Raw genomic sequence first — 27924 nt, forward strand, 5'->3', positions numbered from 1 at the left:
CATTAGGTTGTTCCTGAAACCTCATTTTTTTCATGGTTGCAGTGGCCTGATTATTGCATCTCCAAGGGCATAGTCTGTGGATCTTGAAAGAATCATAACAAAATGTCATTGGCCTGAGATTCTTGCATATGGCCTGGCTGGTGTTGTTGCTGTTGAGATATGTATTTATGAAAAGATTAAGAATCTCAGAGCAGCTGGCTCCCTGAAAATTGAGCAATGTATATGACATTCTTAGAGAAAGAAGAGTAAAAAGGGAGGCGAGAAAGCAGAGTGCTTATATAGCCATCCACAGTATCGCTTCTCACCTAAACGGCTTAAGTAATGTAGTGAATTCACTGCTATAAAGTAGATCACTAGATGCTACAGTGAAAGCATTAGGATGCCGAGCCTGATGCTACCATTAAGGACCGGAAGGCATTCACTGGGCTATCAGCTTTTAACTTACGGCAGTTGACAGTCATTAAGCCTGAGTAAGTGAATTCAAACCACCACATATGGAAGAGGCTTTATAATAACAACTGATTGGGGGAAGTTGAATAAGAGTGACGGATGAAAATGTCCAAGAATTTGAAATTATTAACTAATTGAAGCCGAATATGTATAAAGAAATAGCGAAAGGTAACAAAGCATCATCCTCATGCAAAAGAGATACCAAGAACCATAGTCACAAAGCTGAGCAAGCCCACCGAGAAACCGGCTCTGGCACCTGCACCAGTAGCAGTAGCTGACGGTGCTGTACCGGTCCCAGTTGGAGTTGCACCATCTTCAATCAAAATGTAATTCCTGATCAGGGCATCTCCGCTTCTAATCTTCTCGACCTGCTCTCTAGTACATGTGGAAAGTTCGAGGATATAACACTGAGGGGCGGGATCCGGAGGTGGATCATTCTTTATATGGAAGGTTGACTCTGTGCCGGAGGTACCATAGTCTCTTCTCTGGGCCGTATCAATTGTGCCAGTTGCAATGTCTTTATTGAATTGGATACGCTGGAACACCTGGTACGATGCTTCTGGCTGATAAGCGGGGACCTCGTGGCCAGCTTGGTAAATTCTCGAAAACGAGAAATTGCCATACTGCCGGACTTGTCCTCCAACGAAGGAAGAATTTACCTGGATATCTGTATAACCCGCGGACCTGAACATGTCCGATTCAGAATAGTCAATCGCAAGACTGACCTCCTCGCCTCCGATCCAATTGCATATATAGTCTCGATCTCCATAGACCAAAGCAACCTTGACCCCTGAATCTAGAAGATAAGCAATATCTTCAAGATAACCACGGACATCGTTTCTTGGATAGTCCCCAGTCGCAGAGAACCCGCTGTAAACAGCAGTGGATGACACTGTAAAATTAACGGGAATACCCATGGCAGCTTGCACATGCGCCTGGCTCAGGTATCCCAGGTAATAATTTGGCGGGAAGGGATCGGCACTGGGATGACCGATGTCGTAAACTCCTCTATCGCCATATAGAATATATAGCAGCTCGACGTGCTCACCGCAGTATTGTTCTGTTCTCATACAGGCCTCGTTAACCGTTTGGTTATTTCCGTACATATATGGGTCGCCTTCAGCAGAGAGTTGTCGACAGTTATTGATCATATCGCGACAGCCTCCGGGTTTCTCCCAATCTTCAAGCCCAGTATTGAAAACAGTTTCGTTGATAGCTTGGATTCCATAGGTATTGTTGTAGGCGTAATGGAGGTAGGACGGCGCTTGGATAAGCAGATCGACACAGCCGTTGATAATGCCGAGAGTGTCCAGATTAATGAGGTGCATTTCTCCATCTCTTGTGATAGTCCCATTCCTAATCTTCTCATTTTGCTCTTGGAAGAAGGCAGCAAAAGATGGACCGTACCGACCTCCATAGGACTCAGTCCAGATACTCACCCTGTCGTCATTCGGCCTATACTCTGGGAATTCCTGGAACCACACCTGGGCAAAATGCCACAGAGAACGAGCAGCGTTCATGGTAGAGTTTGCAGAGTTACGCGAGTTTTGAGAACTCGTGGTGCCAACGAAGAATGTATTGTTCTGCTCAGGCACTCCCTGAGAAAAATCTGCAACTTGCCATTCACTCTCCTCAGCGACGGTATTGCGGGTGACGTTTGTTAACGTGTCATAGCTGAAACCAACTTGATTTGGCTGATCAATGTACAGCATATTCACCTCGTTATTCCACGACCAAGGATTCAAATAAGTCGAATTAGAATCATCATTGACGAAGCATGGGCCGTTCTCTTGGAACAGGCCGATCATGGAAGACGAACCAGGGCCGCCGTTCATCCATATCGACAATGGGGCGTTTGCCGGATCTTTGCGGGACTCGAAGAACCAGAAAAAAGTATTGATAGTGTAGTCTTGGTCGACATTGACGTCATCCAATGTATGGGGTGGTAGGTGGACATATCCGGTATAAGACCTGACTCCCTCAGTCGTCTCACAGATATCGTTCTAAATTCGCTTTGGTCAGAATTGGACGGTAAATCCCTCCAATAAGAGCAGCGGGATGCTCGACATACTTCTTTATAGGATATCTTAATATCTTCATCGTACCTGGAGTTCACCACCCTGACACCTTCTGGCGTTGGTGGGAAATACTTCCCAGCAACAGTCCGAACGAGTAGGATAGGAAGCGAAAGACGCGTCGACACGCGCATTCTGGCCGGTCTTTGGGCCCTTCTTTCAAACAAAAATCTCCTTTCAGACGATGTAGAAAGCGCCAATATATAGCACCCTTGAAAAATAAAGAAGTGTTGGGGGGAGAGACACAATCGATCGAAACAACTAAACTCCTGGGGATGAAGACTTATATTTAAGTCGCGGGAAACGCATATTTCTGCTGCTACTCGGTGCGGGACAGACTTGCCGATCCATGGGACGTATAACTCCAGGGGTACGGAGTAATCCGCTTTTTACATTCCATACGGAATACAGGGCTTGCGTACCGATGCGGACGAGGAACACAAACAAGCTCAAGTAGCACAAGTGTGGAGGTAGCCCTGCACCAGCCACTATGCCTTCATATGAAGGGCAATGAGAATTGATAGATCATTAGGGTAAACAAGTTGCCATTCTCGCCTAGGAAAAGCTTCATGAAGCTTGACCCCGCCTTAGGGTGGCATTCAGCTTCTGATATGGAGAATAAGACATTAAACTTTATCTTGCACCCCTGTGCGGCGGTGTTGGACAACAGGGATTCGAAATGCATCCCTGGAAATTTTGCGGGTGTGTTCAATCCCGTGTTGAGGAGGCGGGCTGACATACACTTTTTGCTCTTTAGCGAATAAGAAACATGGTGGAATATCGGTTTCCCAATCCATGTATCAACGTGAATGCCTATTTGCTTTGAAATTTTTTAACGGCTTCCCAGTGTCGCGCGCATATTCGTATACCCCTGCCAGCGGGGAACCTTACCCCGGTTGGTTGATGGCAAGGGTTTGACCTGTTAGAATTGATTTGGACGGGAATGGGGGCGAAGAGTTACCCGGTCGCAAGGACGCAACATAAACAAGGGATCCAAAGGAAAATCGGAATCCCAGAGACAATTGTCTCTTAAGTCCGCCCAGAGAAAGCTCGGGCTGTGCTCTTGGTACGGGGTATCATGGAAAATATTTTGAAACGCATCAAATTTAACTAACACCAGAAACAAAGTTGAGACACCAGCTCCATGCTTAATAACCGATCCAAGAGTTGGGGCTGAAAATAATTCTAATGACTTTCCAATCACGACATACCAACGCAAAATAAATACTTAATCCTGATCTGAGCCACATCATAAACAATGTACTCGTTGTAATACAAACTCCGATTCTGACCATCATCGCAAGAGCGAGGAGCTTCCGTCGTATCTGGCATCAGCACTCCAGCAAGGTCCTCATGCACGGAACCAGCATCTCTCCAGCCATATGGAACAGTGCGACCCATGCCTAGTGTTGCCAATTTATTTTCATCCTTTGCACGGTCGCCCGCGTGGTAATCGGAGTGTGTCAGTTCCAACATCGGATCACCAAGTTCCACGTCACAGAGAAGTAGGAGACCTGTATTGCCACTGTTGTGATGGCAGCAGTAGTTGGCCGATTTACTGGAAATATCTGCAAAGTAAACGCCTTTGCCGAACATATAGCCTGTGACCGGCGCCTCCGGAGGAGCAATGCGCAGCCCTTGGCTCAAGATACCACCATAGTTGGTTGTACGTGAGCCATGCCACAAGAGCCGCCGATTGCTGTTTTTGATATTAGCATAGGGTGAATTCAGGAAACGATCATTCTCGTCCTTGCGTTCAATCCGGAAAATGTATTTTAGCTGCGTAAATTAGCCTTCTACCCGAATAGGATCCCAACGGACGCGTAGCGATGGGTGTCTTACGTTGTACTTAATGTAGTGAGTATCACCGTGTGTCTTAATCAGATAATCCTCGAGCTGTCTGTATTCTGTTCCCTCAGGATCCACTAATTTCGTCAAAGTTAGCATTTCAAGCATGCTTAGCGAAAGGAGCTGCAAATCTTACAAGGCGTCATTTCCTGCAGTCCCAACCCAGCAAATTGTTGATCAAGCGGATGAATAGGGTCGGCCGCGTCGCTCTTCTTCGAGCCTTTCAGAATTTCGTTTGCAATCTCCATATCTGTCAATGCCTCAAGAAGTGCAATCTCCTTTTTGATCATCCGCTCGTTGTTAATTAATGGAATACGGCCGCGGCCAAGCGCGTGCGGTATGACGGTAAAGTACTGGTTATTGATGATTTCGAGCGCCGTTCCATGAAACTGTCCGTTATTCACCATATCTGACAGGTCCTTCAGGAGCTCGAATCCCTTTTGGAGCGTCCGTTTGCTGAGTTTTCCAAGAGGGAGTTTGTTGGCATCGTAATCCAAGGTAGCCATAGCGTTCGCCCAATACGACTGATTGAAGATAAGGGAGACAACGTGCTGTATCGGCTCTGACAACGTGCACTCTGCCATCTTCACGTCGACCTCTTCCTCTTCTTCGTCTTCCTTCTTAACCTTTTCCTCTTTCTCATCCTCGGACTCGACCTCATAATCACGCTCAAGGAACATGTATTTACCAGCCTTTGGGCTATCGAATCTATTTTTCCAAGAAAGGCCGGACTTATCTTTGAACTTTTTCCCAAAGGTCGATATGGCTGCTTCCAAGCTCTGGTCTTTGTAAAAAGACGACTGACCAAACTCTCCCACTCTTCCCCAGCGCATCCATGTCGTATATTGGCCACTCATATCGTTTGGCTCAAGGATCTGAATAAAGTAGAACTTGTTGTTATTGTTCATGCGGTTTGTCTGATTCAGCGCTGCGTCATATATAAGACCGTCCGGATCAACGTAAACATGATAGTTCTCTGTTAGTCGCTCGTCAGTTCAATATCCCATTCCATATCGGTCAATTGCAAATCATACGTCTATTTGAGAAACCAGAATCAACAGGGATATCTATCTTCCTCTGAGTCTCTGCTTTTGTCTCTTTTTTCTTCTTTGCGGGCGGTTCTGTGTCGGCTTGTGCAGTGTCTGTGATAGTACCACCAGTAGTGGAATCTAAGGCGCGCTTGTTATTCTTCTTTGGCGCTTTTGCTTGGGATTTTGTCTGATGCTGAGGCTGAGGCTGAGGCTGTGGTTGAGTTTGTGATTGAGCTTGGGCCTGCGAATTGCGGGCGGAACGCCTCGGATTACTGGCAGCCGTGGCATCGGCGGTACCATTTGCTGCGGAAGTCGCAGCAGCCTGGGTCTTATTCAGCGTGGACCAGAGATATTCGGATTCCTTTTTGCATTTTTTGGACGAAACTGACTCGAATAGCCAGGCCGATGAAACGATGCTGATTCCAGTGACGGAGGAGGCCTGTTTATCTAATTTTGGTTTTTCATTAGCTACTTGCTGGCTCTTAATTGCAATAGTCTGTATGGGGCAAACTGCTGTAGATATGCGCGCATCTAAAAATGGAGCAGCAGCTTCCTTTTCGTTGCTTGACATTTTTCTTTTTTCTTTTTTTTTTTTTTTTTTTTGGGGGGGGGGGGGTTTGGGTGTCGGGAACCTACTTTTGGTGCCATTGTTTTCGAACTCCTTCTGGGTGCAGACAAGATGAGTGCAGTCATCCGTCACCTTCGCGCTAAATGTTCCGCCATTGGTCTCAATTAAATTCTTTAGGTCGGCTATATCGACGCCATCAAGAGATTTAGCAATTCGAACATCAAGCAGCTCCGGTTCGAAGCAATCCGCCGGTACTGACCCTGTTTATAACCTGGAAAGGTGCCGCTCAGGACCACGGTTTTATTCTTGAAGACCGCAGGCATGACGTGACGTCAACTCAGAACAACTGCAGATTGAATTGTAAGATAGCTCGCGTAAGAAGGCTGGAAAGATGCAATGCGTTTAATAACCAAAACACAACTCAATTGGGGGGAATAGAGGCAGCGAAGGGGCATGGCAAACGACTGAAGAGGTGCTGGGAAGACGAAGAGCACGAAGCGAGGGGAGGGCGGTCGTCTCTGTCCTTTTAAACCCGTTGCGCAGCGCACAGTTGGAGCTCGTTTCCCGAACGGTCAACAGCAGGCTGCCACGGGCGATGATTGGCTGGCTGGGACGGATGGCTGGCTGCGACCCACACTTACATAAGCTGCCCCGTACATAGTCAGGCGCTTAAAATTCCCCAAAATACCCGTCAGTCTGGAATTTTGAAGAATCTTGGCCCGCCTGGCTGTTGGAAGCCCTATTTATTATATACTCCGTACGGAGTACATACACACATTATCAAGGGCTGGCGCGCTATAAGGAACCGGTCCCCTTTGAATCTCACCCTTGAAGCTAGAACAATATATTTGCAGAGTCGTGCCGGGGATTATCAACAAGTATTTCCCTGATGCGATACTATCTAGATTTCGTTTATATGCTTTGGGAATAATGTATCGTAATATCCATACGTGCAGCTTTGGCAACGTCACATAGGGCGATGCACATTAGCGCCATTCGCGGATCTCCCAATCCAGCCGATTTTTCTTACATTACCCAAATCGAAGGCCGTCAGATGCCATAGATGGATCGTACACAAAAACTATTCATACCACAGGCCAGCCCAGACTCATTCGTCGGCCCGTTTCCAAGGGTATCACATTTCAAATAATGTGGTAGGTAGCTGGAATAGATTGCCGCAACTTAGTTAGCTTCAATCTTTCAAATAAGAATGCAATGTTCTCGCGCGTAGAGGTCTCTCAAGATCTCCACCGACGACCTTGCGCTCGACTTTTTCGAGAGCGATGACGGGAACGTCACGATTGCATGTCTCAATGCCAAAAGACCCAAATCACCCCAAAATCCAACAACCCTCTGCGCAGAAAACTTCAACATCGCACCTAACACCGTCAGATGGGTATCCTGAATTTCCTCTGGAGGAACGTTAACAATGATTGAAAGTGCTTTCCAAAAGTGTGTGTTCGGTAGCGGGTTTTGGCGAGAAGTTTTGGAAAAGTCTCGGAGGGATATCGCTGCGAATCCGGCTCCGAGGCCGATCATGCGTTCCTCGTGGACCTGTCGGGAGACGAAAGGCCCGTCTGGTTCGTCTCGCCACCAACCTAGTGCTGTTTTACCTGTCTGGGTGGATTCGCTGCCGTAGAAGCCCCAGAGGACGGGGCATACGACGTGATACTTCGCGAGCAGGATGTCGATCATGGAGCAACCTTTGTAGACGAATGCGTCCATAGAAAAGACTTGGGCAGTGAGGACTCCAAGGGGACCGGCACATTTCGGCGTTACGCCAGCTTCGGCCACTAGTTGGGCTATTATTGCCTTAGCAAATATATTGAGAAGGTATATTAGTAGCGCGGGAACCTTGCTCTCTTCGTTCACAACGTGAGGTGGTGGGAAGGCGATAAATTGGCGAATGTCGATGGAGGGTTCTTGTAGGGCCGAAGCTTTCTTGAGGATGGTGACAATCTCGTTGGTCTAGACAAGGGTTAGAGCCGATATATCATGTCAACTGAAGGGTAAAAGTGGACCTACTGGAGTTCTGTTGGCCGCTGTATCGTTGGTTAACAGCTGGCCGACACATTTTTTGATTGTTCGGCGCATGTCTCCCATATGCTGCTTAAGAACCGGGTTCTTCTTGGTCTCGTCGACCATGTACTTTCTGAACTGCTTAAGGTGTTTGTGTAATTCGAGGTATCGTTTGTGCTCAGTCACCTCTTGCGGTGTGCGCCGGGTTTCACCGAGAAATTCTCGAATTTCCGGTCTCTTTTGCTCTGCGACCTTTTTCTCCTGCTCCTTCTGTACCTTCAGCCTCTCTTCCTCCTGTTTCTTCTTCTCTTGTTCCAGACGCTCACGTTCCTCACGTTCCTCACGGGCTTTCTTCTCCGCTTCTTCCTTAGCTTTCCGAATGCGTTCAGTTTCTTCGGCCTGTCGTCTCCTCTGCTCTTCCCTCGCTTTCCTCTCAGCCTCCCGTCGAGCGGCCTCTTCCCGTTCACGACGCTCCTTTTCAGCTTTCTCACGTTCAATTTTTTCTTTCCTCCTCCGCTCCTCCTCTTCTTTGCGTCTACGCTCTTCTTCGGCGGCTCGTAGATGCTGGTGTAATGTTTCCTCCGCCTCTCGTCGTAACTGGTCCCGTTTAGCGGCGGCGGCACTCAAAGCTGCATTGTGGACTTCTTCCCTCTCGCGATCAATTTGGTCGAGGCGTTCGTAGAATGATCGTCGCTCGTACTGTTTAACCCTCTTGAGCTCCGAATTATGTAGACGCACTTGCTCGAGGTCTCTGATGAGGTCCTGCATCAGCTGCTTGGAAGGACTGTCCAGCAGCCCTTTGGTGCGAGCCATGCTGACCGGATATGAGATGAAAAGAGGAGCACCCGTGGTCGAATGAGTAGTTCAGATGTGTAGAGGTTTCGTGGCCACGGAAAAAAAAAAAAAGAGTATAGGGTCAAAGAACGGATAACTGCGAGGGTGCTAGGAGGTGCAAGGTACACGGTGACATCAATGGTTAAGGGACAAGAGACAGGAGCTATAGACACAAATGATTGTGAGAAGCAAACAGGCTGATTTAGATTGGGCGAGAAATTCTTTTTTTCTTCTTTTAGCTACGGACGTCGAGCAATTTCCCTCCCCTTCACCATCTCGATGGTTTGAAAGGACGAGAAGTTCCGTTGACTTGAACGAGCGCACGCCCACAGACCACCTTACGATCAATGAAGGGGCGGACAGCTCGAGCCAACACCGCCTTCTTGTGCAACACTGCTGCTCCCCGGCTGGTCCTGCGCGAAATTGCTAAATAAAATCTTTTTATATAACAAACGATTTTGTTATTATGTAGAGGGCCGACGGCGTGTGCAGGTCAAGGGACAACCCGAAAGTCAAATCTGCAGGCAGAAAAGGGAATGGACCTGTAAAACAACGGATCAACCGGTTAGTAAAACGTCGGATGGCTCGTGGGAGAGGACGTCATGAGTATTTACAGGTTGCAAGCAAGCAAGCGCCTGGTCAGCGGCAAATCTTCAATCCACCTCTGTCGAGTCGCGCTAAAGAAGAGAGAACCCCATCTGGAAACAGCTGGAGTTAAGCGCCAACGGCAACAGAAGGTCAAGGTTGTCAGCAGAAGACAGGACAGACAGGGTGAGAGGGCCGCGGCGGGTGTTGGGGGGACGGATGGATAAGGGTATGCCAAAAGACTATATTTTTTTGTGGTTGCGGACAGACTTCAAAGCCAATAGCGGGTGGGAAACCACGGAACCAAAGAGCTGAAACGCTGCTGTTGCTAATGCACTTCTGCTGTTCTCTGGTTGGCTTTACATCACCATTTCGCCTTTGCAGAGTCTACCGCTTGTTGCTGTCGAAGTCAAACCGGCGTCATTCACTCATCATCTTCCAGCATCGCGGGGGGTGGGGAGAGAGAAAACCATAAGAACGCGGCAACCTTTAAAAAACGACTCTTCTCTTTTTCCTCTCTAATCCACCTGCCCGCCACGTTTGCTTTTCTTTTTTTTTTTTTTCGCTACGATCCTGCGTTTTCGATCCTCCCCCGATCTTTCTTTACCCAGTCATCAGTTCTCTAGCAGCCTGATTATTGATACGTTCGTCTTACAGAACAGCGCAGTCTCTCGTCTCCGCTTGATGCAGGGTGCTCCAACGCCACAGCGTCCTTCGATCTCGTGCAAGCTGACCAGCCAGTGTTCGCCGGCGCGATCACAGCGCCAGGGAAGCTCTCACCCCGAATAGGCCTAGCGCCTCTTGGAGTCACGCGCATTGCCGCACTAGTCCCAACACGTACAAGCGTTCTCACCCGGCCGGTGGAGCCCAGAAGCACGCTAAGCCCGAAACGGTGAGTGCCCCTAAAGAGGCCCAAGCTGGGCCGTCGCTTCCTCGCTGGCTCGAGTGGAGGGAACAGCCAAACAAATCCCCCCCTTCGCCATCTCTTCACAGCAAGTTCGCCTGGCATCCTTGTTTGGCCGTTCTTCCTTCCTTTCCCATTCCCCCCATCCGCCCTCTTTTGCCCACCTCCAGAGCGTCAGAGCGTCATCCCTCCCTCTCTCTCCCCTTCTCTCTCTCTCCTCCCTTCTCCCTCTCCTCTCTTCGTCGTATATTTCCCTTCTTCCAGCTGTACTGTTTCTTAATTCCATTTTTCCTTTTTTGTAATCTTGCTTTCTTTTCTCCGTTGCCGGCTGTTCCCTGTCCTTAAGCCTGTCCTTTTGCCTGTTACATGTTTCCCTCATTATCAGAGCTCTAGCTGTCCCACGCATGCCCAAAACTCCCGCAGCCTGTCTCGCTCTCTCTCTCTCTCTCTCTATCGCTGTCTTTGCGTCTCTTTTTCCCATCGCATATCAGCAAATTCCCCACTCGGGCAACCGCTGCGGTGACTCGCTGCTTTCTGCTCATTGGGTCTAACTCGTGCTTTCCACCAACAACAGCAGTGTCTGCGCTTTCCCAATCAGTCGCAGCGTGGGCGTGTCTCGGTCCTTCCCCCTTCGCTGGGTAACGCCGTCCTTTCCTTCCACCCCTCCAGTGGATGCGTACAAACAAACAACCAAACTAGTCCAGTCCGATCCAGTCGGATCAAGAAAGGCTGCCGAGTTCTGACAAACAACTATCCTTTTCCATCCCTCTTCCCCCCTCCTCCCCGGCTCACACCAGACTGCCCGCTCCGTGAGACCGTCGTATCCCGTCTCCGCCCGTCTAGTCATTTAGGTGAACCTATCCAGCAACGGTTTATTCTATCTCTTTTTGAGTAAATTGTGAGTCTGTTCAATCAACTCTCATTTCGGGGTTCTTGTCTAGGCTAACATCTGCGTCGTATTTCCTCCGTAGAATACCGATTAATTCGCATCTCACTCGAAAAAGGAAAGCCTCTTAAAACAGCCATTCATTGACCTCGAGTCATTTTTTTTTTTCTGACAGGATCGAGTCTCGTCATTGAAGTATCCTGAATAGCTTGTCAGCATAACTTTGCTTTTGCTCCAGTGGCATCGCAATTATGGATCAACAAGGGCAGTCTGGGATCCCAGGTCCCACTGGTAGACGGCTGCATATCGCCCATCGGAGAAGCCCATCAGAGCTTACTCCTCTTATGAGTAAGTGCCCTATAAATCCCTAGAGACCTGTATATATGCGCAGCTGCGGCTGACATCTCAATCAGTGGAGCAATTAGCTTTACAGCAACAGATAGAGCTGCTTCAGCAGCAACAGCAGCAGATCGCTGCAACTCACCAACAATACGTTAACATGGGATATCTACAGCCCCAACAACCGCTGCAGCACATGACTAACGCCTACTCTCCAACCGGTATTCAAGGCCAAGGTAGCATCCCTAACATGCCATCTCATGGAAATGCGTTCCAGTTTCCGCAAGTCCAGCAACAACAGCTCGGCGTTCCCATGAACAATCCAAATCAACCATCGCATCGCCGCAACCAATCTGCTATGCCTAATGTTGGAATGGGTCCCCCCCCGGCTCCCTCCTCCGGGTCAGCTTACGGCGAGTTCAGCCAGCAAGGCCAAACCCAATCGAGTCAAAGTCGCGAGAATGGCGGTCAAGGTCGTGGTCGGGGTGCACCTGGTGGTGGACACCAACGTCGCCACTCTTTAGCTCTTCCAGAAGCCAGAAAAGCTGCCGAACTAGCACAACAGAAACGAACTACTTCCGGCTTCCAATTTCCAATACCCGGCTCTTCGGGCGCCTCTAGTTCAGGCCAGGGTGAAAGAAGTTCCACGCCCGAAGAAAAAGCGGGCACCGCTGCCACGAGCACCACGCCGCAAGCCCCACAAGGCTTGGGGGTCCACCGGGCTGGGAATATCCGTGCCGGTGCTCATATGCGCAGCCAGTCTCTTGCCGTTGGTAATGGTCGTGGGCCTCCCGCCAGGGGAGTTGGCGGATTCCAATTCCCCCAAACTGGAGATGGTCCCGGAGACGGACAACGCCGCTCAAGTCATCAAGGACATGGTCGAACTGCCTCTAGGAATTTTGATAGCAATTGGCGTCAACAAGGCAACCAGGGCCAGGCGCAAGACCAGCAGAGAGGCTCCATGGGGGGTTTCAACCAACAGCAAGGCGCAGGTGGTTTTCAGCCGGGTCACCGAGTACGGGGCTCTGTAAACCAGTCCGTTGGCTCTATTGGTTCCTTCCAATATACCGGACAGCCTCAGCTCATCCAGCTGCCCCAAGGACCGGTCGTCATGGCACCACCTCAACTTTTCGGTGCTCAGCATCTGGGGCCTCTTCAATTAGCTCAGTTGCAGGCCATGCAGCAGGGCGGACAGCTGAACGGGCAAAATATGTCACTGCAACCTAATCAACAAATCAGCCCTCAGCTCGCGGCCCAACAGCAGCAGCAACAGCGAAAGACCCTGTTCACCCCATATCTTCCTCAAGCAAACTTGCCTGCCTTGCTCAACGACGGGCAGCTAGTCACTGGTATCTTACGGGTCAACAAGAAAAATCGGTCCGATGCCTATGTTACTACACCTGACCTTGATGCGGATATCTTTATCTGTGGCAGCAAGGATAGAAACAGAGCTCTTGAAGGTGATCTTGTCGCCGTAGAACTTCTCGATGTGGACGAAGTCTGGAGTCAAAAGCGTGAAAAGGAAGAGAAGAAAAAGCGAAAGGATATCACCGATACTCGAAGTGGCAGCTCCGCCGGAATTGACAAAGGCAGATCCGATTCAGTCACAAACGGAGACTCTCAAATCGCTCCCGATGGAAGCATTCGTCGGCGAGGTAGTCTTCGACAGCGCCCAACACAAAAGAAGAATGATGACGTCGAAGTTGAAGGACAAAGTCTTTTGCTTGTCGAAGAGGATGAGATCAGCGATGAGCACAAGCCATTGTATGCGGGTCACGTCGTTGCTGTGATAGAGCGTGTGCCTGGCCAGATGTTCTCCGGTTCGCTTGGTCTTCTTCGTCCAAGTAGCCAGGCAACAAAGGAGAAGCAAGAAGCTGAACGTCAAGCCAGAGATGGTGGCCATAGTCGACCTCAGCAGGAGCGGCAACAGGACAAACCAAAAATCGTCTGGTTCAAACCTACCGATAAGCGTGTGCCTCTTATCGCTATTCCCACGGAGCAAGCTCCGAGAGACTTTGTGGAGAAGCACCAGGACTACGCAAATAACATCTTCGTGGCTGCCATCAAGAGATGGCCTATTACTTCTCTTCATCCATTCGGAACTCTGGTCGAGCAATTAGGCACCATGGGCGACTTGAACGTTGAAACGGACGCTCTTTTAAGAGACAACAACTTTGCTTCCGATGAATTTTCCGATGCCGTCTTGAAGAATGTTGGATTTGAAAATTGGTCTTTAGAAAGTGAAAGTGCCGCATCGCTCGCCTCGCGTCGTGATTTCCGTGATGAGAGGACCTTGACCATTGATCCCAACGGCTCGAACGCATTGGACAACGCGATTCATGTAAAATCGCTTGATGATAAAGTCGAAATCGGCTTCCACGTTGCTGATGTCACTCATTTCATCAAGTTCAACTCTCTAGTCGACAGGGAGGCAAAGAAGCGTGGTACTGGGGTGTACTTGATGACTCGCATTGTGAACATGCTTCCACCTCGTCTTTCAGGCGAAGTATGCTCTTTGCAGCCGGGAGAAGATCGCTTGACAGTCAGCGTTGTCTTCCGTGTGGACCCTAAGACGGGCGCTGTCGAGGACGAACCCTGGATTGGCAAAGGAATAATCAAGAGCTCAGGGAAATTGACGTACGATGAGATCGATGCAGCTATTGCTGGCAAGGAAGTTGAGCTTCAAGCCGCTACCCTTGATGAAGTTAAGCTGCTGAACGTGAGTGCTTTATTATTCATTCCCCACTTTGGTATAACGGGACTAATCGCCGATTCCAGAGCATCGCGTCGAAGTTTAGAGAAGCCCGCTTCGGTCATCGATCAGCAGATGTGCCGCCGCTGAGACTATTTTATCAACTTGACGACGAGAACGTGCCTGTCATGCATAATATTTTTGAGTCTTCTACAGCTCACGAGCTTATGGAGGAATTAAGCCACAAGACAAACTCCCTCGTTGCTAAACGGCTATTTACAGCTTTCCCCCAGAAGGCTTTCCTTCGCCGCCAGGCATCTCCCAATTTCAGGAGACTGGGAACTTTTGTTGATAGAATGTCCAGGCTCGGGTACGACATGGATTCCACAAGTAGTGGAACTCTGCAAAACAGCCTTTTCAAAATCCAGGATGTTGACTTGCGGAAAGTATGTGAACATGTGTAGAGCTTTAAATGAACCTTGCTGATTAATTTTTCATAGGGCATGGAAACACTTCTGATCAAGGCTATGCGCCGTGCGAAGTATTACGTTGCCGGAACCGTCCGGGATGAAGAGCGACAGCATTATACCCTCAACTTGCCTCTTTACACTCACTTTACTAACCCGTCGCGCCGCTACGCGGATATTATTGTCCACCGTCAGTTAGATGCGATGATAAATAACGCTGACTTCCCGGAGGATATTGAAAACCTCTCTAAAACCGCCGATCACTGTAACAACAAGAAGGATTCTGCCCAGAATGCGCAGGAACAGAGCGTTCACATCGAATCTTGCCGCATCATTGACAAGAAAAGACAGGAAATCGGAGGTGACCTCATCAGCGAGGGCATTGTCCTTTGTGTTTACGAATCCGCTTTTGATGTGCTCATCCCAGAATATGGATTCGAAAAACGAGTACATTGTGACCAGCTCCCTTTGAAGAAGGCTGAGTTCCGCAAGGATGAACGCGTGCTTGAACTATACTGGGAGAAGGGCGTACCATCTTCCGCCTACATTCCTGAAGACGAACGACCAAAGCCTACTCTAAGTTCACGAGCTGCGAACGCTGCCGCTGCTGCTCGCCAAGCAGAGGAGGCCAGACAGCGAGCCAGAGAAAGAGAGGAGGCGCAAAGGAAACAAACTGAAACGGGTACCATGTCGACCGATGATGTCGATGCTCTCTTCGATGACGATGAGGATGACATGTCCGAATTGGCAGAAATGGCAGCAGGCGTATCGCTCAACTCGCCAGCTGACCGCTCCACACAGAGTATGCCACCATCCCCAACGAGAAACGGCCATGTTCAAACGCCGCATCGGACCCAATCCGATCCGAAAATAGCGATTAGCGCCGCCGAGGCTCCAGAGGTCAAACTTTCCAACAAGGAGAGATATATCAACCTCTTTAAACTTCGCGAGGAAGATGGCGAATATATCCAGGATGTTACAGAAATGACCAGAGTGCCAATTATTCTAAAGACTGACCTTAGCAAGAGTCCACCGTAAGTTGACCTTCACCCACCCAAAAAGGCTGCTGGGTTTGTAGCTTACAGTATCGAAATAGGTGCCTTACTATTAGGTCGGTGAACCCATATGCGCTTTGAAGCCGGTAACGACAAGCTGGGCGTATCTTTATAGCTTTGAGTGTGTACTGTGAAACGACAGTCCCTTATTCTGCCTGCTTAGGTCATTTACGAATGGTCAACATCATATATGCGGAGACTTTCCTCGACTGGTTGCCCACTTGCTACCCCAAACTCATTATTTTGAACTGTTCTGTTGATGCTGCATTTCATGAGGTTTCCCAGCTGCTGGCGTTCAGGTCCGTTGCTTCTTGCGCATATCGCCATATCACCTCACCTGTTACCGCATTGGGTTGAAATAAGAACTCTCACTCTTGCAAACTCAAAAGTCTAGTAGTCTGACAGCGAATATTCATGAAGCAGGCCCAGATTGCTATTGACTACAAAATATTACTGGTGGTTCATGTACTGCTGCTTTGACAGAATTTGTCATGTGGCTTGTCTATATGCTTATTTCAAGTTGCATGTTCCTGAAAATTGATTTTATACAGTGACACGCGAATCAACTCGGTATCTTTTCAATCGCCTGTGGTATATGCATATATTGTAATTGACGTTGATGTTCCTACAACTAACTTATTAGAAAATGCTAAAGGGAGATTAGTAGTCTTGCATGTATGTATACATATGTATTTCACATGCAGACACCTTGTATCTGCCATGGTCACTTCTGGTCTGTCTTCCCAGACCCTTTGTCGGATACATATTTGTGTGCACTGCAGAGGGGTTGGTATCACTTTCACATTTTTTGGTTGCAGTCAAGGATCCCCAGCATCCTAGCAGGCTCTACACCATAGCCTCATTTCGTTTTTCTTTCTCAAAATAGTTAGTCTTCAACTTGGAAAGAGAACCTAATTATTCCTGAGGAGCAAATTACATGGAGATGGGGGCAGAGAGTGTGTTAAGATGCTATTAATATATTACGGATCTACTCTGTGCCTTACACCATGATGTCTGGCAATGTGAAATGCCGGCTGTATTCTCTGTATCACGATTTACAAGTATCATTGGAAAATTTGGGCGTACATAAATCTACTCTTACTTCGCTATCTTATTCCAAGTATCATCTGCTGCTCTTAACTTTCTACCGTTAAAGTAAGATCCGAGGACGACTCTTCAGACATCGGCTACACCCTTGTACTTCTTTCGTTCACCATAAGTTTTCATTGGGACTGAAAACTGCTTCGCTGTGCAACATACATTAACGAAAATAATCGCTGTTGAGAAAAACCACCCATGCTATTTCATGACTGAAAGGAGGGACACGAAAGCAAAATAAAGCATAAGTAGCTGGTAAATAGAAAGGATAAAAAGGAAAATAGGGAACTATAGCCGTCTAAGCCCCGTTCGCGGCTTCGGTCTAACACTGTTGGTTGATACCTTGCGGGTGGCAGGAGGAGGTGGTTTGGATGGTCGAGATTTGGATGAAATGATGCCGACGCCAGAAAGGGGGCTTCTCAAATATTGGGGCATGAACGCGGTAGTTGCGGATGGTGGCTGGGCCCGAGGAGCCAAGTTTGTGATGATGACGTTGCTCTTTAGCGATGTATTGCCGATTACGGGCTTGGATGTTTCGTTATTTGCAGGGTGAGCATCGCTTAGACTTAGTTGCTGCTCGGCTCGACCCTTTGCATGAGCCGTTTCGGAAGCAGGCTGCAGCCGGGCTGTTGACTGGAACTGGGAAGCCGGAGTAATTGGACTTTTTCTCGGATCTGCGATTTTCGGAGATTTCCGCCGTGACGTCTGTCGCTGGCCACGGTCGCTGTAGTTTACGTTTGCCGCGATGTTTCTCTCAGAATTGCTTAGAGCGTTGAAACCGTCCTCATCGTCATTAATCACAACCATTTCATCCGGTTCGGGCGGTGTGAGTGCGGAAAGCGGCCGTTTGCCAAGGACGCTCTTCCACGGGCTCGGCGGTGGGAAAGTGACAGGGGACAGTGACAGCGACGGGTCATTTTCTTTGGATGCACTGCCTGGGTCATCGCCTTCATCTGAGTCATCTTCCCGCCCGCCATTTAATTTTTGGTCCTGCAAGCTATCCCTTTTGAGTCTGATATCTAGCTTGGAGCTAGGCATCGGCGCATTATGCGACGTGACGTCCTTCTTCATAGTCACGGAGGATGAGCTTGGCCTATTCCTCGACTGCGAAGGGGCCGAATTCTTTGTATTTTGAATTTCGTCTAGATTCGTTTCTGGGTCTTCACCTCTTCTCTTCGCCTCCAGCGCAAGGCTTTTTAACTCCTGTGGAACAGGGGCATGTATGGATGTCATTAGCTTCGCCTGGCGCGCGAATGCCTCATAATCATCCTGCAAGAGGGCCCCAGCTGCCGAGTTCAAAGCCGAATCCGGATTAGGATGTATCAAAAGGCACGATATGGTCTCATCAAGAGTCAGACACGAAGCTCAAAAAGTAACTGCCGTTCGCCGAATGAAAAGAGGGGAAAAAAAAAAAAAAAAAAAAAAAAAAAAAAAAAAAAAAAAAAAAAAAAAAAAGAGAAAGAAAGAAAACCCACAATGAGTACATCTCTCAGTGTTAATTTCGGTTCCCAGTCTCTCTTCAGGGTGTCCACACACACCGCGCCAGTTGATTCTTCGACATTTGGATGCCATATCCGTGTTCGAAATGCAGCTTTCGGCGGGCTTTTTGGATAATCTTCAGGGATGCGGAGATGAAGCCGCCATAGGCCCTGTGAGTAAGGCGTTACCGGGGGCCCAGCTAGAAGGATAGTGAGCTGTCTGAGATCATCCGGAAAGGAGGATTGGCCATTCGATGGGGGGAAGAAATAATTTGGCGGAAGGCCTGAGCTGTGAAGAGACGCATGGTCTGCAGCCAGTCTGCGAAAACCAGAAGCCTGTAAATATGAGACGAGAAAGTTAGCCTTCTGTATGGATAGCTATTGGTAGCTGCATAAAACAAAAATCCGTGATAAGAAAATGTCGCTACCATTGCACTTCTGTGTCTCTTGGTTTCACAAGGGAGCTTATTTGCTTGGATGGTTGGGGGAACAAGCAATGCCAAAAAAACCAAAATTCAGGGTTAGGACTCCTTTGGATCGACAATAACAGGATAATTACTCTGTAACTGGGAAAAGAAATTGTGAAGAGCGGAGTTGGCTCCCCGGGCGACGTCGGGAGATTGTCATCGGCTTGGTTGTTTTGCTTGGATTGTTGATGCTCCCCCCGTTGATCCAGCTACCGCGCCGATCGACGCCCAAAGCTTAAGGCTCGCTGGGCCAACGCGTGGCTGGGAAGGCCTGAGCAATCGCGTCTCGGGGCGCGCGTTCCGTGATCACGTGACTGGCTAGGGCGTTTCCGGACGTGCAGACGGCTCGACCACGTCGGGCAGGATGCAGACGCCAGACGGAGGGCTGCCGGCGACGTTCCCCCTGGCGACGTGGACTTGTCATGCTAAATTCATGGGCTGGACCTCGAATAGGAGATCACGAAAAGAACGACAAAAGCTTAAAAAAAAAAAAAAAAAGGCAAAACTGAAAAAAATATTATGCTCCCTTGTGATTTGGCAGAGTGGCACGCCTCTCATGTGTCCGGATGAAAGAGGGATGGAGAATCAGGAATTGTTTCCAAACCGGCGAAACAATTCAATGCGAGATAATCAAGAGGCGCACACATCAATGTCGATCGTCATTTTGCCTGCATCAGTTCAGAGAAACATCTAATCACTAGGTAATAATCCTATGTATTGATTTGCTACAATGGAGGTATTTATTAATTTCCAGCCGATAGTTCAAATCCGTGAGCATGTTGAGAACAAATTCCGTCAAAGCCGTACAGGAGAAAACAAAATGAAGAGGATGGCAATCTAAAACGCCGGGTTCTTGAATGCGTACATAAATTAGACAATATTAAAGGGTATTTCGAAGCAATGTCACATTCTCTGCCACAAAAAAGAAAAAAAAAAAGGCCCCCTTCATTTTGTCAATCAGCTTTACTTTTTTTTCCTTTCCTTTTTCTTTCTTTTTTTCTTATTATCATGTCCTAGTCCGGAGACCAGTACAGTCGATATTAGCACCGTTCGACCACATGGTACACAAAAAAAGGATGTTGTTTTTCGATTTTTGTTTTGACGCGAACGAGTGTCCAAATACGGGCAATCAACTTGACAAAAAGGAGGTGTCGTTTAAAGAAGAGCAGCGACGAGAGCACCGAGACCGAGACCGAAGCCAACGGCTTGGGGACCGCTGGTTGGGGCCATAGCCTCGGAGGAAGAGGTACCTGGGGCACCTGTGCCGGTTCCGGTAGGTCCACTGACAGTGCGGCTCTCGGTGTCGGTCTGACGGGATGTCATGGTGCTGTTACCGGGGATCTGAGTGCCGGTGCCTCCTGGAGCAGTTCCTGTTGGTGGGATTGGGAGGAAGGTCATGCTCCCGGTGTCAGCGGGTTGAGATACGCTTGTGCCGGTTGGGGCGGCGGTTTGCTGCGTGTAAAAGTTAGCAAAAAGGGCAAATATGCTAGACTCGACATCGAGAATGAGGGAAAACCGGTAGAACTCACATCTTGTGCGAGGCCAACAGCGGCCAGGGCGAGGACGGAGACGAGGGAGAAACGCATGTTGGGCGACGTGTGTGTGAGATCGAAACAGACAGCAGCTATGTGACGGTGGCGGAGAATAGGAAGCCGGAAAGCTTGGTGAGCAGCGCGTTTGTTGGTTTAGTGAGAAAAGAGGACGTCGACAGATATATAATATTGTACACGGGAGCAACAGTGTTGTTTTGCAGAACGGGGGGGGGAGGAAAGATGGAAGGAAAACAACCTCACCTGGGGGATTCGTAATCCTTTATATGTCCTTTCAGCGGGAGCAAATCCTATTTCCGATTTGGTAACAGAATCCCAGTAACTATCGCAACTCGATTGGGTGGCATTGGCCCACTCGGCTCTGCATTGTTTCGGATAGGATCACCGCTGCCTTGGCAAATTACACATCAACGAGGCTTGGTGACGAGCACATCCCTGCCCAGGGCAACAAACCGCGACCTGCTGTCACCATTGCCATGCAAGTCCAGCCCACTCGCGCTGGCGGAGCACGGGTTCAGCCAGCAAAGCCCTGGCAGATGACAGCGGTTTCTTTGCAACTTTTAACTATTCTATAAGCGACGGGGGAAGCCCGCAACGACAGACATTGCCATTCTTCCTCGACGCCGCAATTGGCTCTTTGTTCGGATTGGTGGCTTGCAAAAATACAGTGCTTACAGAGTCCATACATTACGGATGTACCCGCAGCAGGGAAAAGAAAAAGCAACATTCCACCTGTCTCCCTTCGAGACGGCGGATCTTGTCAGAAACAGCTGACGCCCACAACAAGCGATATTATCGAATAATGGGAAATAATAGGTAGCGCAGCTGGGTGAACACGTCTATAGTTATCGCCTGTTTCAAGATGGTAGAGGTTGCCCTGCCAAAGGTGTCGTGAAGAAACCCACCTTTTTCCGTGTGGGAACACCGTCGTTTGAACCCTCCCACGATGGCGCCACCAAGCTTTTGTCGGCTTGGAAGGCCACGAGAAAAAGTTGGCAACGCTCCGCTGATCTTTTTCTGCGAAGAGCCCAGCGCATTCGTAAGACCTCCCTTTCACCTTGCGATGCAGTGCGTCACGGCGCTTTGAGCGCAGACAAGCGACAAAGCGAGGAGGGTGGGTGGCCACAAAAATAGAAATAAACAAGTGGGACCGCCGGCTGGAAAAGACGCAGTTTGCTTGGTCCTCGCCTTGTCAGACGGTGGCCCACAGCGATCGACCCGTCCTAAACAGCCCCCGGTACATTATTAATTTGACGACAGAACATCAGCGACGAGCTCTGAGGGCCAGAGCTGCCGTGCCGGTCGAGCATTTTCTTCTTGCGTTGGAGGTACGGAGTACTCCGTACGGACTTACAATTTTTATTTTTTTATTTTTTTATTTTTTACCTTTTTTTTTATTTTTTGGATGAACTCCGGGTATACTTCTTATAACTAGCTAGCGGTTAACTATGTACGGAGTATCCCGTACATATGGGGTGATTTTCGTACCGGTTTGTTCATACAAACAGAGTTCGCCTCCAAGCACTCAGGTCTCGCCAACCCCGGGTGTTCCTGGCAGAATCTCCGGGTGGTGTCCTGCCCCCTTTTAAAAGGACGCATAATATATATGTATATGCGTTGTACCCGAAAATGTACTCCGCACCCTTCGCGGATTTCCCACCAAGTTCGCCACAGCCACGGAGGCTTGAATAGGAAGGCTAAAACGCAAGGTTCTCTCCCGCCGCGCGCTCCATCCGACCAGGACCCCCAAAAAGCCCCGGTGATTGTCATTTCTCTCATGGTGTTAATGGAAAATAGCCTACTCTGTACTCGGTACTTCCTCGAAACCTCGTTTTCTAGAAACTTGTGACCCCTTCCGAGCGCTTGACGCAATGCAGTCGGTCATCTGAGCCTTAAAATAGATGCAAGGTCAGCTTTCACACTCCTATGAGCCTCAGCTCCAGATAATATTCCGTACTGTGTACTCCGTACTCCGTACAAGCATCGACCTTGGGCTGAAGCGATCTTCTTTCTTTTCGTTTTTCGCAAGGGACTCTTTGGCCACACAAGCTCGAATGTGCCAAGCAAGACAGATACGGAGCACACACTCCGCACTCCGGACCCTTCTCTTTGCGGGCGAGTATTGCATCATAAATTAACTGCCGACGGAGAACATATCTCATTACGCATGCTTTGCGAGAGCCGAGATCAACAGCTGCAGTCAGCCGCGACCCAATCTCAAGCTGCACACCGGACAAATATTTTCTCGTAGGCGTTTTTTGGAGTAACTGTATTTCGCGGAGCTAAATGAACGACCCCGACGTGATCGACAGTAAGCATTAAAACCCGAAATCCCTTTGAATGTTGTCTGGGGTCCAGGCAGACGGAGAAAACCGCTCGGGACACGCAAGTGCTAAGTGGTTACCCGAGGAGAATTTCGTCCGAAGGGGCTTCCGATGGGTCGCAACATTCATAACATTATACAATGCCCCGCACATGTATGAAGTAAGGACTATCTCATTTATGTATGATAACTATGAGCCCCTATATTCATGGAAAGCCGTTAGTCTGGCTGAGAATTGGCCATGTTAGAGACACATGGACTCCGGCATTGGCAAACGCCGCGGAATCGTATGTAGCTTCGGCTGATTTCTTTTTTGAATAATAGTGGGTATCTCAAAAGTGCATATCAAACGTATTGATGCAGTCCTCAAAGCCAGCCGCCGCCAGACATAGCTACATACGAAGACAACAGTGAAGATAAGATGAGTAAAAAGTCCCTATAACCTACACGCCGAAATCATCAAGGTCACCGCTTCACCGAGGATCCATCCTGCTGCCTCATCCAATCCGCAAACTCCTTCCTCTTCGCCTACCAAATTCATCAGCATGGGTGCACTCTCAATAAACACAAACCGCCCCCGCGCGGTCCCAAACTCCCCGCACAGAGCTAGTCGATATTAACACAACGTACCCTAATATCCAGAAACGCCGTCCGATCTTCCAATCCCAGAAACGGATTATCCAAGCCACCTTTCTTTTCGATCTCGCCGGCCCACGCACTCCAACTGATGGGCTGCGGTTTCTCAGCTCCAAGCACTAAGCCGAATATGACCAGAGCAACCGCGACGAGGGTCTCGAGAGTGATGTCCAGAGGAATTGGGTGTGCGCTGCCGTATAAGGTGGAGTGCTCGTGTACAGAGTAGCCGCTTTGCAAGTGGACCAAAAAGTACATAAGTCAGCGGATGTCAAGAAAGTTATGGAAGGGGGGGTTGTTCTCTCTCTTTCTCCCGAAGGGATTGACAAAGGCACTTACGCATGTGCAAGGAAAACGAGGCCGAGTGTGGCCAGTACACGTGGGAGGAATGCCATGGCTGCTGCAGGTATAGGAGTTCAGTTGAACTTTTTTTTGGACAGAAGTCCGCATATATTTAGACCGCTGCGTGAGTTGCAGGACGTGACCGTGGTTGGTCGAAAATCCACATATGCCAAGACCGGAGCTTTGCGGTTCTCCCCAGCAATCTTCCACAGCCACATTCTGAGAGTATGGAAATTTCGTGAGTCTACGGAGCACAGAGCGAATAGAATAATACTGAAAATTAGGCATTATTTTGAAATTCATTCAATCATTTTCATTCATTTTCAAGGTGCTAGTATGGGCCTAGCTTCCCACACGATCCAAGCTCGTGTAAATAAATTATCATGTTTAATTATCCGTCATTAACCTCCAGTCACAACCCACCGGTTGCGTTGCTTAAAGTTTTTGCATAGCAGCCTACAAAGGTATAAGTGATGATCTTTATGGGGAAAGAGGGAGAAGGCAACTTACAACGTCGGTAGACTGAACGTGGTCCTCGTCACCTTCGATCTCCTCCTGGAGATCGCTGACAGAGATCTTCTCGTCCTCGATGACAATATTGATTTGCAATTTCTTAATACCAAAGCCAACAGGAACGAACTTGGAAGCACCCCAGACGAGACCGTCCTTCTGAATGGCTCTGACATTGGCTTCCATCTGTTCTAAATCTGTCTCATCATCTACTCTAATGTCAGCATCATATTTCGGGTTCGAATCGACAAGGACAGTCTGGCTTACCCCAAGGTTTAACTTCCAAGGTAACAATAGATTTAGCAGCAGGCTTAGGCTTGGCGGCCTTCTTTGCTCTATACTCGGCCAGTCTCTTCTCTCTCTCAGCGACAACTTCAGGGTCTTCTTCCTCTGACTCGCTACCGAAGAGATCCATATCATCATCATCAGCGGCAGCAGGGGCAGCCTTAACATTCACTGGAATGTCAGAGCTCTCTGGGCCATAAGCGGTGTAAGGCTTGGAAGAGTCTCCTGGCAAAGAAGAGAATTCCGACTCGTAGGAAGCAATGTGCTTGTACCAACGAGCAAGATGAGGATATTTGGCAGTGTCTGGGGCAGCATTGAGAGCCTTATAGGTCACGGCATCAGCCTGAGTTGGAGCATATCTACACATGTATACTGGTTAGGCACATAGTGTCAACAAAAGACAGTTGTTGCGGTTGTAAGGGTGGTTGAACGACAGGAGCTCAGAGGTGCGAAAATCGCTATTGTGTGTAGTCAAACAGCGGTGTCTTAAGCCGCCTCATAAACACGGACCAATTTTTTCTCATCATAGACAAATACGAGTGAAGTAACGGGGGCTTGAGAGCGAAAAAGAATGCAGAAGTGACTTACCCCTCAACGTAACTACGTGTGGACAGGTATTGGTTGGCGACTGGGCAGAGTAATTAGCCAAAGCCAGCGAATGCACGCTTAAATAGCAAAGGTAGCTTACTGGCAAGGCCAGAATCGGTTGAAAGGTCGGCGAAACCCATGATGATAAAGTGTGGTGAAGAAAATTGAGAAATTGAGGGATGTGTGTGTGAGGGAGGGGTGGTTGCAAGGTGTTTCGATTGTTGTGGTTTTTTAAAATTTTCTCTTCAACAACGCACGGGGAAAGGAGCTAGTGTTAGCCCGCTAGATCGGCTTAGTCATGCTTGTCACATGACGGTCGATGACCGCATCAAGTCTGGGAGGCCCGTTTCTCGGGGTTGAAGCTACCAGAGCTTTCGAGAACGCCGGAGACAAGGAAAGTATATAAGAAGAATTGAAGCACACAGCACCCGATTGGACATGTCTTTTTTTTTCCTGTGTGTCTTGAGACACTGCTGAATTTTTTTTATCTTCACACACACAAAATGAGTTCAACATTATCGACACGATTCTCCAGAGCAGGTGGACGGCTTGCGGTGCCAAGTTTGGGGGGCATTTCTCGATATCGGTTGCCCTATCGAGCATCCGAACAGAGCATCGCGGTATCCCGCAAACCATTGGCCTCCTTACCACGATACTTGAGACAATTGGCGCCGGTGTCGAATTTCATTCGACATTATGCGAATGGTAGAGCCCATCCTCCAGGCGGCACTCATCGTATGAACCTCGGTGGAGAACCCGAGAAACCGGCGCTTGAAGAGTTTGGCGTTGATCTTACTGCTAGGGCTAGGGATGGGAAGCTCGATCCAGTCATTGGCCGTGATGCGGAGATCCACAGGACGATTCAGATCTTATCTCGGAGAACGAAGAATAACCCGGTGTTGATAGGAGCGGCTGGTACCGGAAAAACAGCTGTCTTGGAGGGCTTAGCGCAACGCATAGTTCGAGGCGACGTGCCAGAGAGTATTAAAAACAAGCGAGTTGTTGCTTTGGACCTTGGTCAGCTCATTGCCGGTGCAAAATTTCGGGGCGATTTCGAAGAGAGATTAAAACGAGTGTTGAAGGAAGTTGGTGAAGCTCAAGGAGGTGTGATCCTGTTTGTCGATGAGCTACATACTCTCCTTGGGTTGGGGAAGGCAGAGGGCAGTATCGATGCTAGCAATCTTCTCAAGCCTGCATTATCCAGGGGTGAGCTACAATGTTGCGGAGCGACCACGTTGAACGAATATCGACAAATCGAAAAGGATGTGGCACTTGCCCGCCGTTTCCAGCCAATCTTAGTTGACGAACCAACCGTTGCGGATACCATCTCGATCTTACGAGGAATTAAGGATCGATACGAAGTTCACCATGGTGTGCGTATTACGGACGGAGCTCTCGTAGCAGCCGCCACATACAGTAACAGATACATAACGGATCGGTTTCTCCCAGATAAAGCAATTGATTTAGTTGATGAAGCTGCTTCTGCATTACGGTTGCAGCAAGAATCGAAGCCTGACGCCATTCAAAAGCTGGACAGGGAAATTATGACGATACAAATCGAACTGGAGTCGCTTCGGAAGGAAACAGACATAGCTAGTAAGGAGCGTAAGGGGAAACTTGAAGAACTTTTGAAGGGAAAGCAAGAAGAGGTTGGCAAACTGAACGAAGTATGGGAAAAGGAGCGTGCACAAATCGAAGAAATAAAGAAGACCAAGGAAGATCTGGAGCGGGCCCGGCTTGACCTTGAACAGGCACAACGAGAAGGGAACTTTGGCAAAGCTGGTGAATTGAGATATTCTATCATCCCAAGTCTCGAGTTAAAGATCCCCAAGGAAGACGCTACGATTTCTGCGACGGATAGTCACTCTCTTATCCATGATTCCGTTACTGCTGACGACATCGCCGGTGTTGTCTCTCGCACCACGGGCATCCCAGTCAATAAGCTCATGGCTGGTGAAGTTGAGAAGTTGATTCGCATGGAAGATACTCTGCGCAAATCTGTTCGTGGGCAGGATGAGGCTCTTGCTGCTGTCGCCAATGCGGTTCGAATGCAAAGAGCTGGCCTTAGTGGTGAAAACCGTCCCTTGGCGTCGTTCATGTTCCTCGGACCGACAGGTGTCGGAAAAACTGAACTCTGCAAGAAAATGGCTGAATTCCTGTTCTCAACTGAAACGGCTGTTCTACGATTCGATATGAGTGAATTCCAAGAGAAGCATACAATTAGCAGATTAATCGGATCACCTGCTGGATATGTTGGCTATGAAGATGCTGGCCAGCTAACCGAGGCGGTTAGGAGGAAGCCGTATGCCGTACTCCTTTTCGACGAGTTCGAGAAAGCCCATCGTGATATCTCATCCTTGCTTCTACAGGTCTTGGACGAAGGGTTCCTTACCGATGCACAAGGTCATAAAATTGATTTCCGAAATACATTAATCGTTCTGACATCGAATCTTGGTGCCGACATCCTTGTTGGAGCAGACCTTACACAAGGAGATGAGATCTCACAGGAGATCAGATCAGCAGTCATGGCTATCGTTCAGTCATCGTACGCACCAGAATTCCTGAACCGAATAGATGAGTTTATCATCTTCAAGAGACTCTCCCGCCAAGCACTGAGAGATATTGTCGACATCAGACTTCGAGAACTACAATCTCGGCTGGATGATCGACGAATTACTTTGCAAGTGACCGACGAGACCAAAGACTGGCTTTGCGATAGAGGTTATGATCCAAGATATGGAGCTAGGCCTCTAAATCGCCTCATTTCAAAAGAAATCGGCAACCATTTGGCGGACAAACTTATCCGAGGTGAGGTGATAACCGGTCAAACAGCCTATGTTGTTTTTAATGCAAACAAAACCGGACTGGATATCTCAACAAGCCCTCCATGACCAATA

At 48.7% G+C, this 27924-nt stretch overlaps 9 protein-coding genes across 9 annotated transcripts; 2 read left to right on the top strand and 7 right to left on the bottom strand.

Annotated features, from left to right (window-relative positions):
• Window positions 1–560: 560 nt before the first annotated feature.
• On the bottom strand, window positions 561–2659 carry D8B26_005858 (uncharacterized protein; the record flags this gene model as incomplete). Its single annotated transcript, XM_003069393.2, has 2 exons — window positions 561–2453; window positions 2522–2659. 2 exons carry the CDS (start codon window positions 2657–2659, stop codon window positions 636–638), a joined length of 1956 nt encoding a protein of 651 aa, XP_003069439.1. The 3' UTR covers window positions 561–635.
• Window positions 2660–3725: 1066 nt separating this feature from the next.
• On the bottom strand, window positions 3726–6295 carry D8B26_005859 (uncharacterized protein; the record flags this gene model as incomplete). Its single annotated transcript, XM_003069394.2, has 6 exons — window positions 3726–4304; window positions 4368–4450; window positions 4510–5349; window positions 5408–5851; window positions 6041–6154; window positions 6232–6295. The coding sequence occupies 6 exons, from the start codon at window positions 6293–6295 to the stop codon at window positions 3726–3728; spliced, it is 2124 nt and encodes a 707-aa protein (XP_003069440.1).
• A 538-nt stretch (window positions 6296–6833) lies between these two features.
• Window positions 6834–10027, bottom strand: D8B26_005860 (uncharacterized protein). The gene is made up of 2 exons (XM_003070109.2): window positions 7998–10027; window positions 6834–7940 (listed from the first exon to the last, which is right to left on the bottom strand). The coding sequence occupies exons 1-2, from the start codon at window positions 8802–8804 to the stop codon at window positions 7173–7175; spliced, it is 1575 nt and encodes a 524-aa protein (XP_003070155.1). The 5' UTR covers window positions 8805–10027; the 3' UTR covers window positions 6834–7172.
• D8B26_005861 (uncharacterized protein) lies at window positions 9438–16414 on the top strand. Its single transcript, XM_066125019.1, has 7 exons — window positions 9438–10302; window positions 10889–11212; window positions 11286–11548; window positions 11614–14258; window positions 14318–14677; window positions 14732–15732; window positions 15795–16414. The coding sequence occupies exons 3-7, from the start codon at window positions 11452–11454 to the stop codon at window positions 15832–15834; spliced, it is 4143 nt and encodes a 1380-aa protein (XP_065981100.1). The 5' UTR covers window positions 9438–10302; window positions 10889–11212; window positions 11286–11451; the 3' UTR covers window positions 15835–16414.
• A 418-nt stretch (window positions 16415–16832) lies between these two features.
• Window positions 16833–18760, bottom strand: D8B26_005862 (uncharacterized protein; the record flags this gene model as incomplete). Its single annotated transcript, XM_003070107.2, has 3 exons — window positions 16833–18192; window positions 18327–18665; window positions 18758–18760. The coding sequence occupies 3 exons, from the start codon at window positions 18758–18760 to the stop codon at window positions 17140–17142; spliced, it is 1395 nt and encodes a 464-aa protein (XP_003070153.2). The 3' UTR covers window positions 16833–17139.
• A 1191-nt stretch (window positions 18761–19951) lies between these two features.
• Window positions 19952–20382, bottom strand: D8B26_005863 (uncharacterized protein; the record flags this gene model as incomplete). The annotated part of the gene is made up of 2 exons (XM_003070106.2): window positions 19952–20248; window positions 20326–20382. 2 exons carry the CDS (start codon window positions 20380–20382, stop codon window positions 19952–19954), a joined length of 354 nt encoding a protein of 117 aa, XP_003070152.1.
• Window positions 20383–22945: 2563 nt separating this feature from the next.
• Window positions 22946–23741, bottom strand: D8B26_005864 (uncharacterized protein). Its single transcript, XM_003070105.2, has 3 exons — window positions 23642–23741; window positions 23300–23534; window positions 22946–23197 (listed from the first exon to the last, which is right to left on the bottom strand). The coding sequence occupies exons 1-3, from the start codon at window positions 23695–23697 to the stop codon at window positions 23135–23137; spliced, it is 354 nt and encodes a 117-aa protein (XP_003070151.2). The 5' UTR covers window positions 23698–23741; the 3' UTR covers window positions 22946–23134.
• A 186-nt stretch (window positions 23742–23927) lies between these two features.
• On the bottom strand, window positions 23928–25260 carry EFB1 (Translation elongation factor 1 beta). The gene is made up of 5 exons (XM_003070104.2): window positions 25128–25260; window positions 25028–25067; window positions 24422–24798; window positions 24155–24363; window positions 23928–24100 (listed from the first exon to the last, which is right to left on the bottom strand). Exons 1-5 carry the CDS (start codon window positions 25165–25167, stop codon window positions 24080–24082), a joined length of 687 nt encoding a protein of 228 aa, XP_003070150.1. The 5' UTR covers window positions 25168–25260; the 3' UTR covers window positions 23928–24079.
• Window positions 25261–25530: 270 nt separating this feature from the next.
• Window positions 25531–27918, top strand: HSP78 (chaperone ATPase hsp78; the record flags this gene model as incomplete). The annotated part of the gene is made up of 1 exon (XM_003070103.2): window positions 25531–27918. One exon carries the CDS (start codon window positions 25531–25533, stop codon window positions 27916–27918), a length of 2388 nt encoding a protein of 795 aa, XP_003070149.1.
• Between the last annotated feature and the right edge of the window lie 6 nt (window positions 27919–27924).

Source organism: Coccidioides posadasii, chromosome 3, assembly GCF_018416015.2.
Source record: "Coccidioides posadasii str. Silveira chromosome 3, complete sequence".
NCBI lineage: Eukaryota > Fungi > Ascomycota > Eurotiomycetes > Onygenales > Onygenaceae > Coccidioides > Coccidioides posadasii.

What these genes read in the sequence shown, in the direction of transcription:
- D8B26_005861 (XM_066125019.1), top strand. Translation starts at nt 11,452, where the DNA reads ATGGATCAACAAGGGCAGTCTGGGATCCCAGGTCCCACTGGTAGACGG. An exon ending in AGGATGTTGACTTGCGGAAA is followed by an intron (nt 14,678 to 14,731) that starts GTATGTGAACAT and finishes AATTTTTCATAG; the next exon opens with GGCATGGAAACACTTCTGAT. An exon ending in GACCTTAGCAAGAGTCCACC is followed by an intron (nt 15,733 to 15,794) that starts GTAAGTTGACCT and finishes GTATCGAAATAG; the next exon opens with GTGCCTTACTATTAGGTCGG.
- EFB1 (XM_003070104.2), bottom strand. Translation starts at nt 25,167, where the DNA reads ATGGGTTTCGCCGACCTTTCAACCGATTCTGGCCTTGCCA. An exon ending in CTTGGAAGTTAAACCTTGGG is followed by an intron (nt 24,364 to 24,421) that starts GTAAGCCAGACT and finishes ACATTAGAGTAG; the next exon opens with ATGATGAGACAGATTTAGAA. An exon ending in ACGTTCAGTCTACCGACGTT is followed by an intron (nt 24,101 to 24,154) that starts GTAAGTTGCCTT and finishes ATACCTTTGTAG; the next exon opens with GCTGCTATGCAAAAACTTTA.
- D8B26_005860 (XM_003070109.2), bottom strand. Translation starts at nt 8,804, where the DNA reads ATGGCTCGCACCAAAGGGCTGCTGGACAGTCCTTCCAAGCAGCTGATG. An exon ending in CAGCGGCCAACAGAACTCCA is followed by an intron (nt 7,941 to 7,997) that starts GTAGGTCCACTT and finishes ACCCTTGTCTAG; the next exon opens with ACCAACGAGATTGTCACCAT.
- D8B26_005864 (XM_003070105.2), bottom strand. Translation starts at nt 23,697, where the DNA reads ATGGCATTCCTCCCACGTGTACTGGCCACACTCGGCCTCGTTTTCCTT. An exon ending in CTCGTTTTCCTTGCACATGC is followed by an intron (nt 23,535 to 23,641) that starts GTAAGTGCCTTT and finishes CCACTTGCAAAG; the next exon opens with CGGCTACTCTGTACACGAGC. An exon ending in CGGCGTTTCTGGATATTAGG is followed by an intron (nt 23,198 to 23,299) that starts GTACGTTGTGTT and finishes TGAATTTGGTAG; the next exon opens with GCGAAGAGGAAGGAGTTTGC.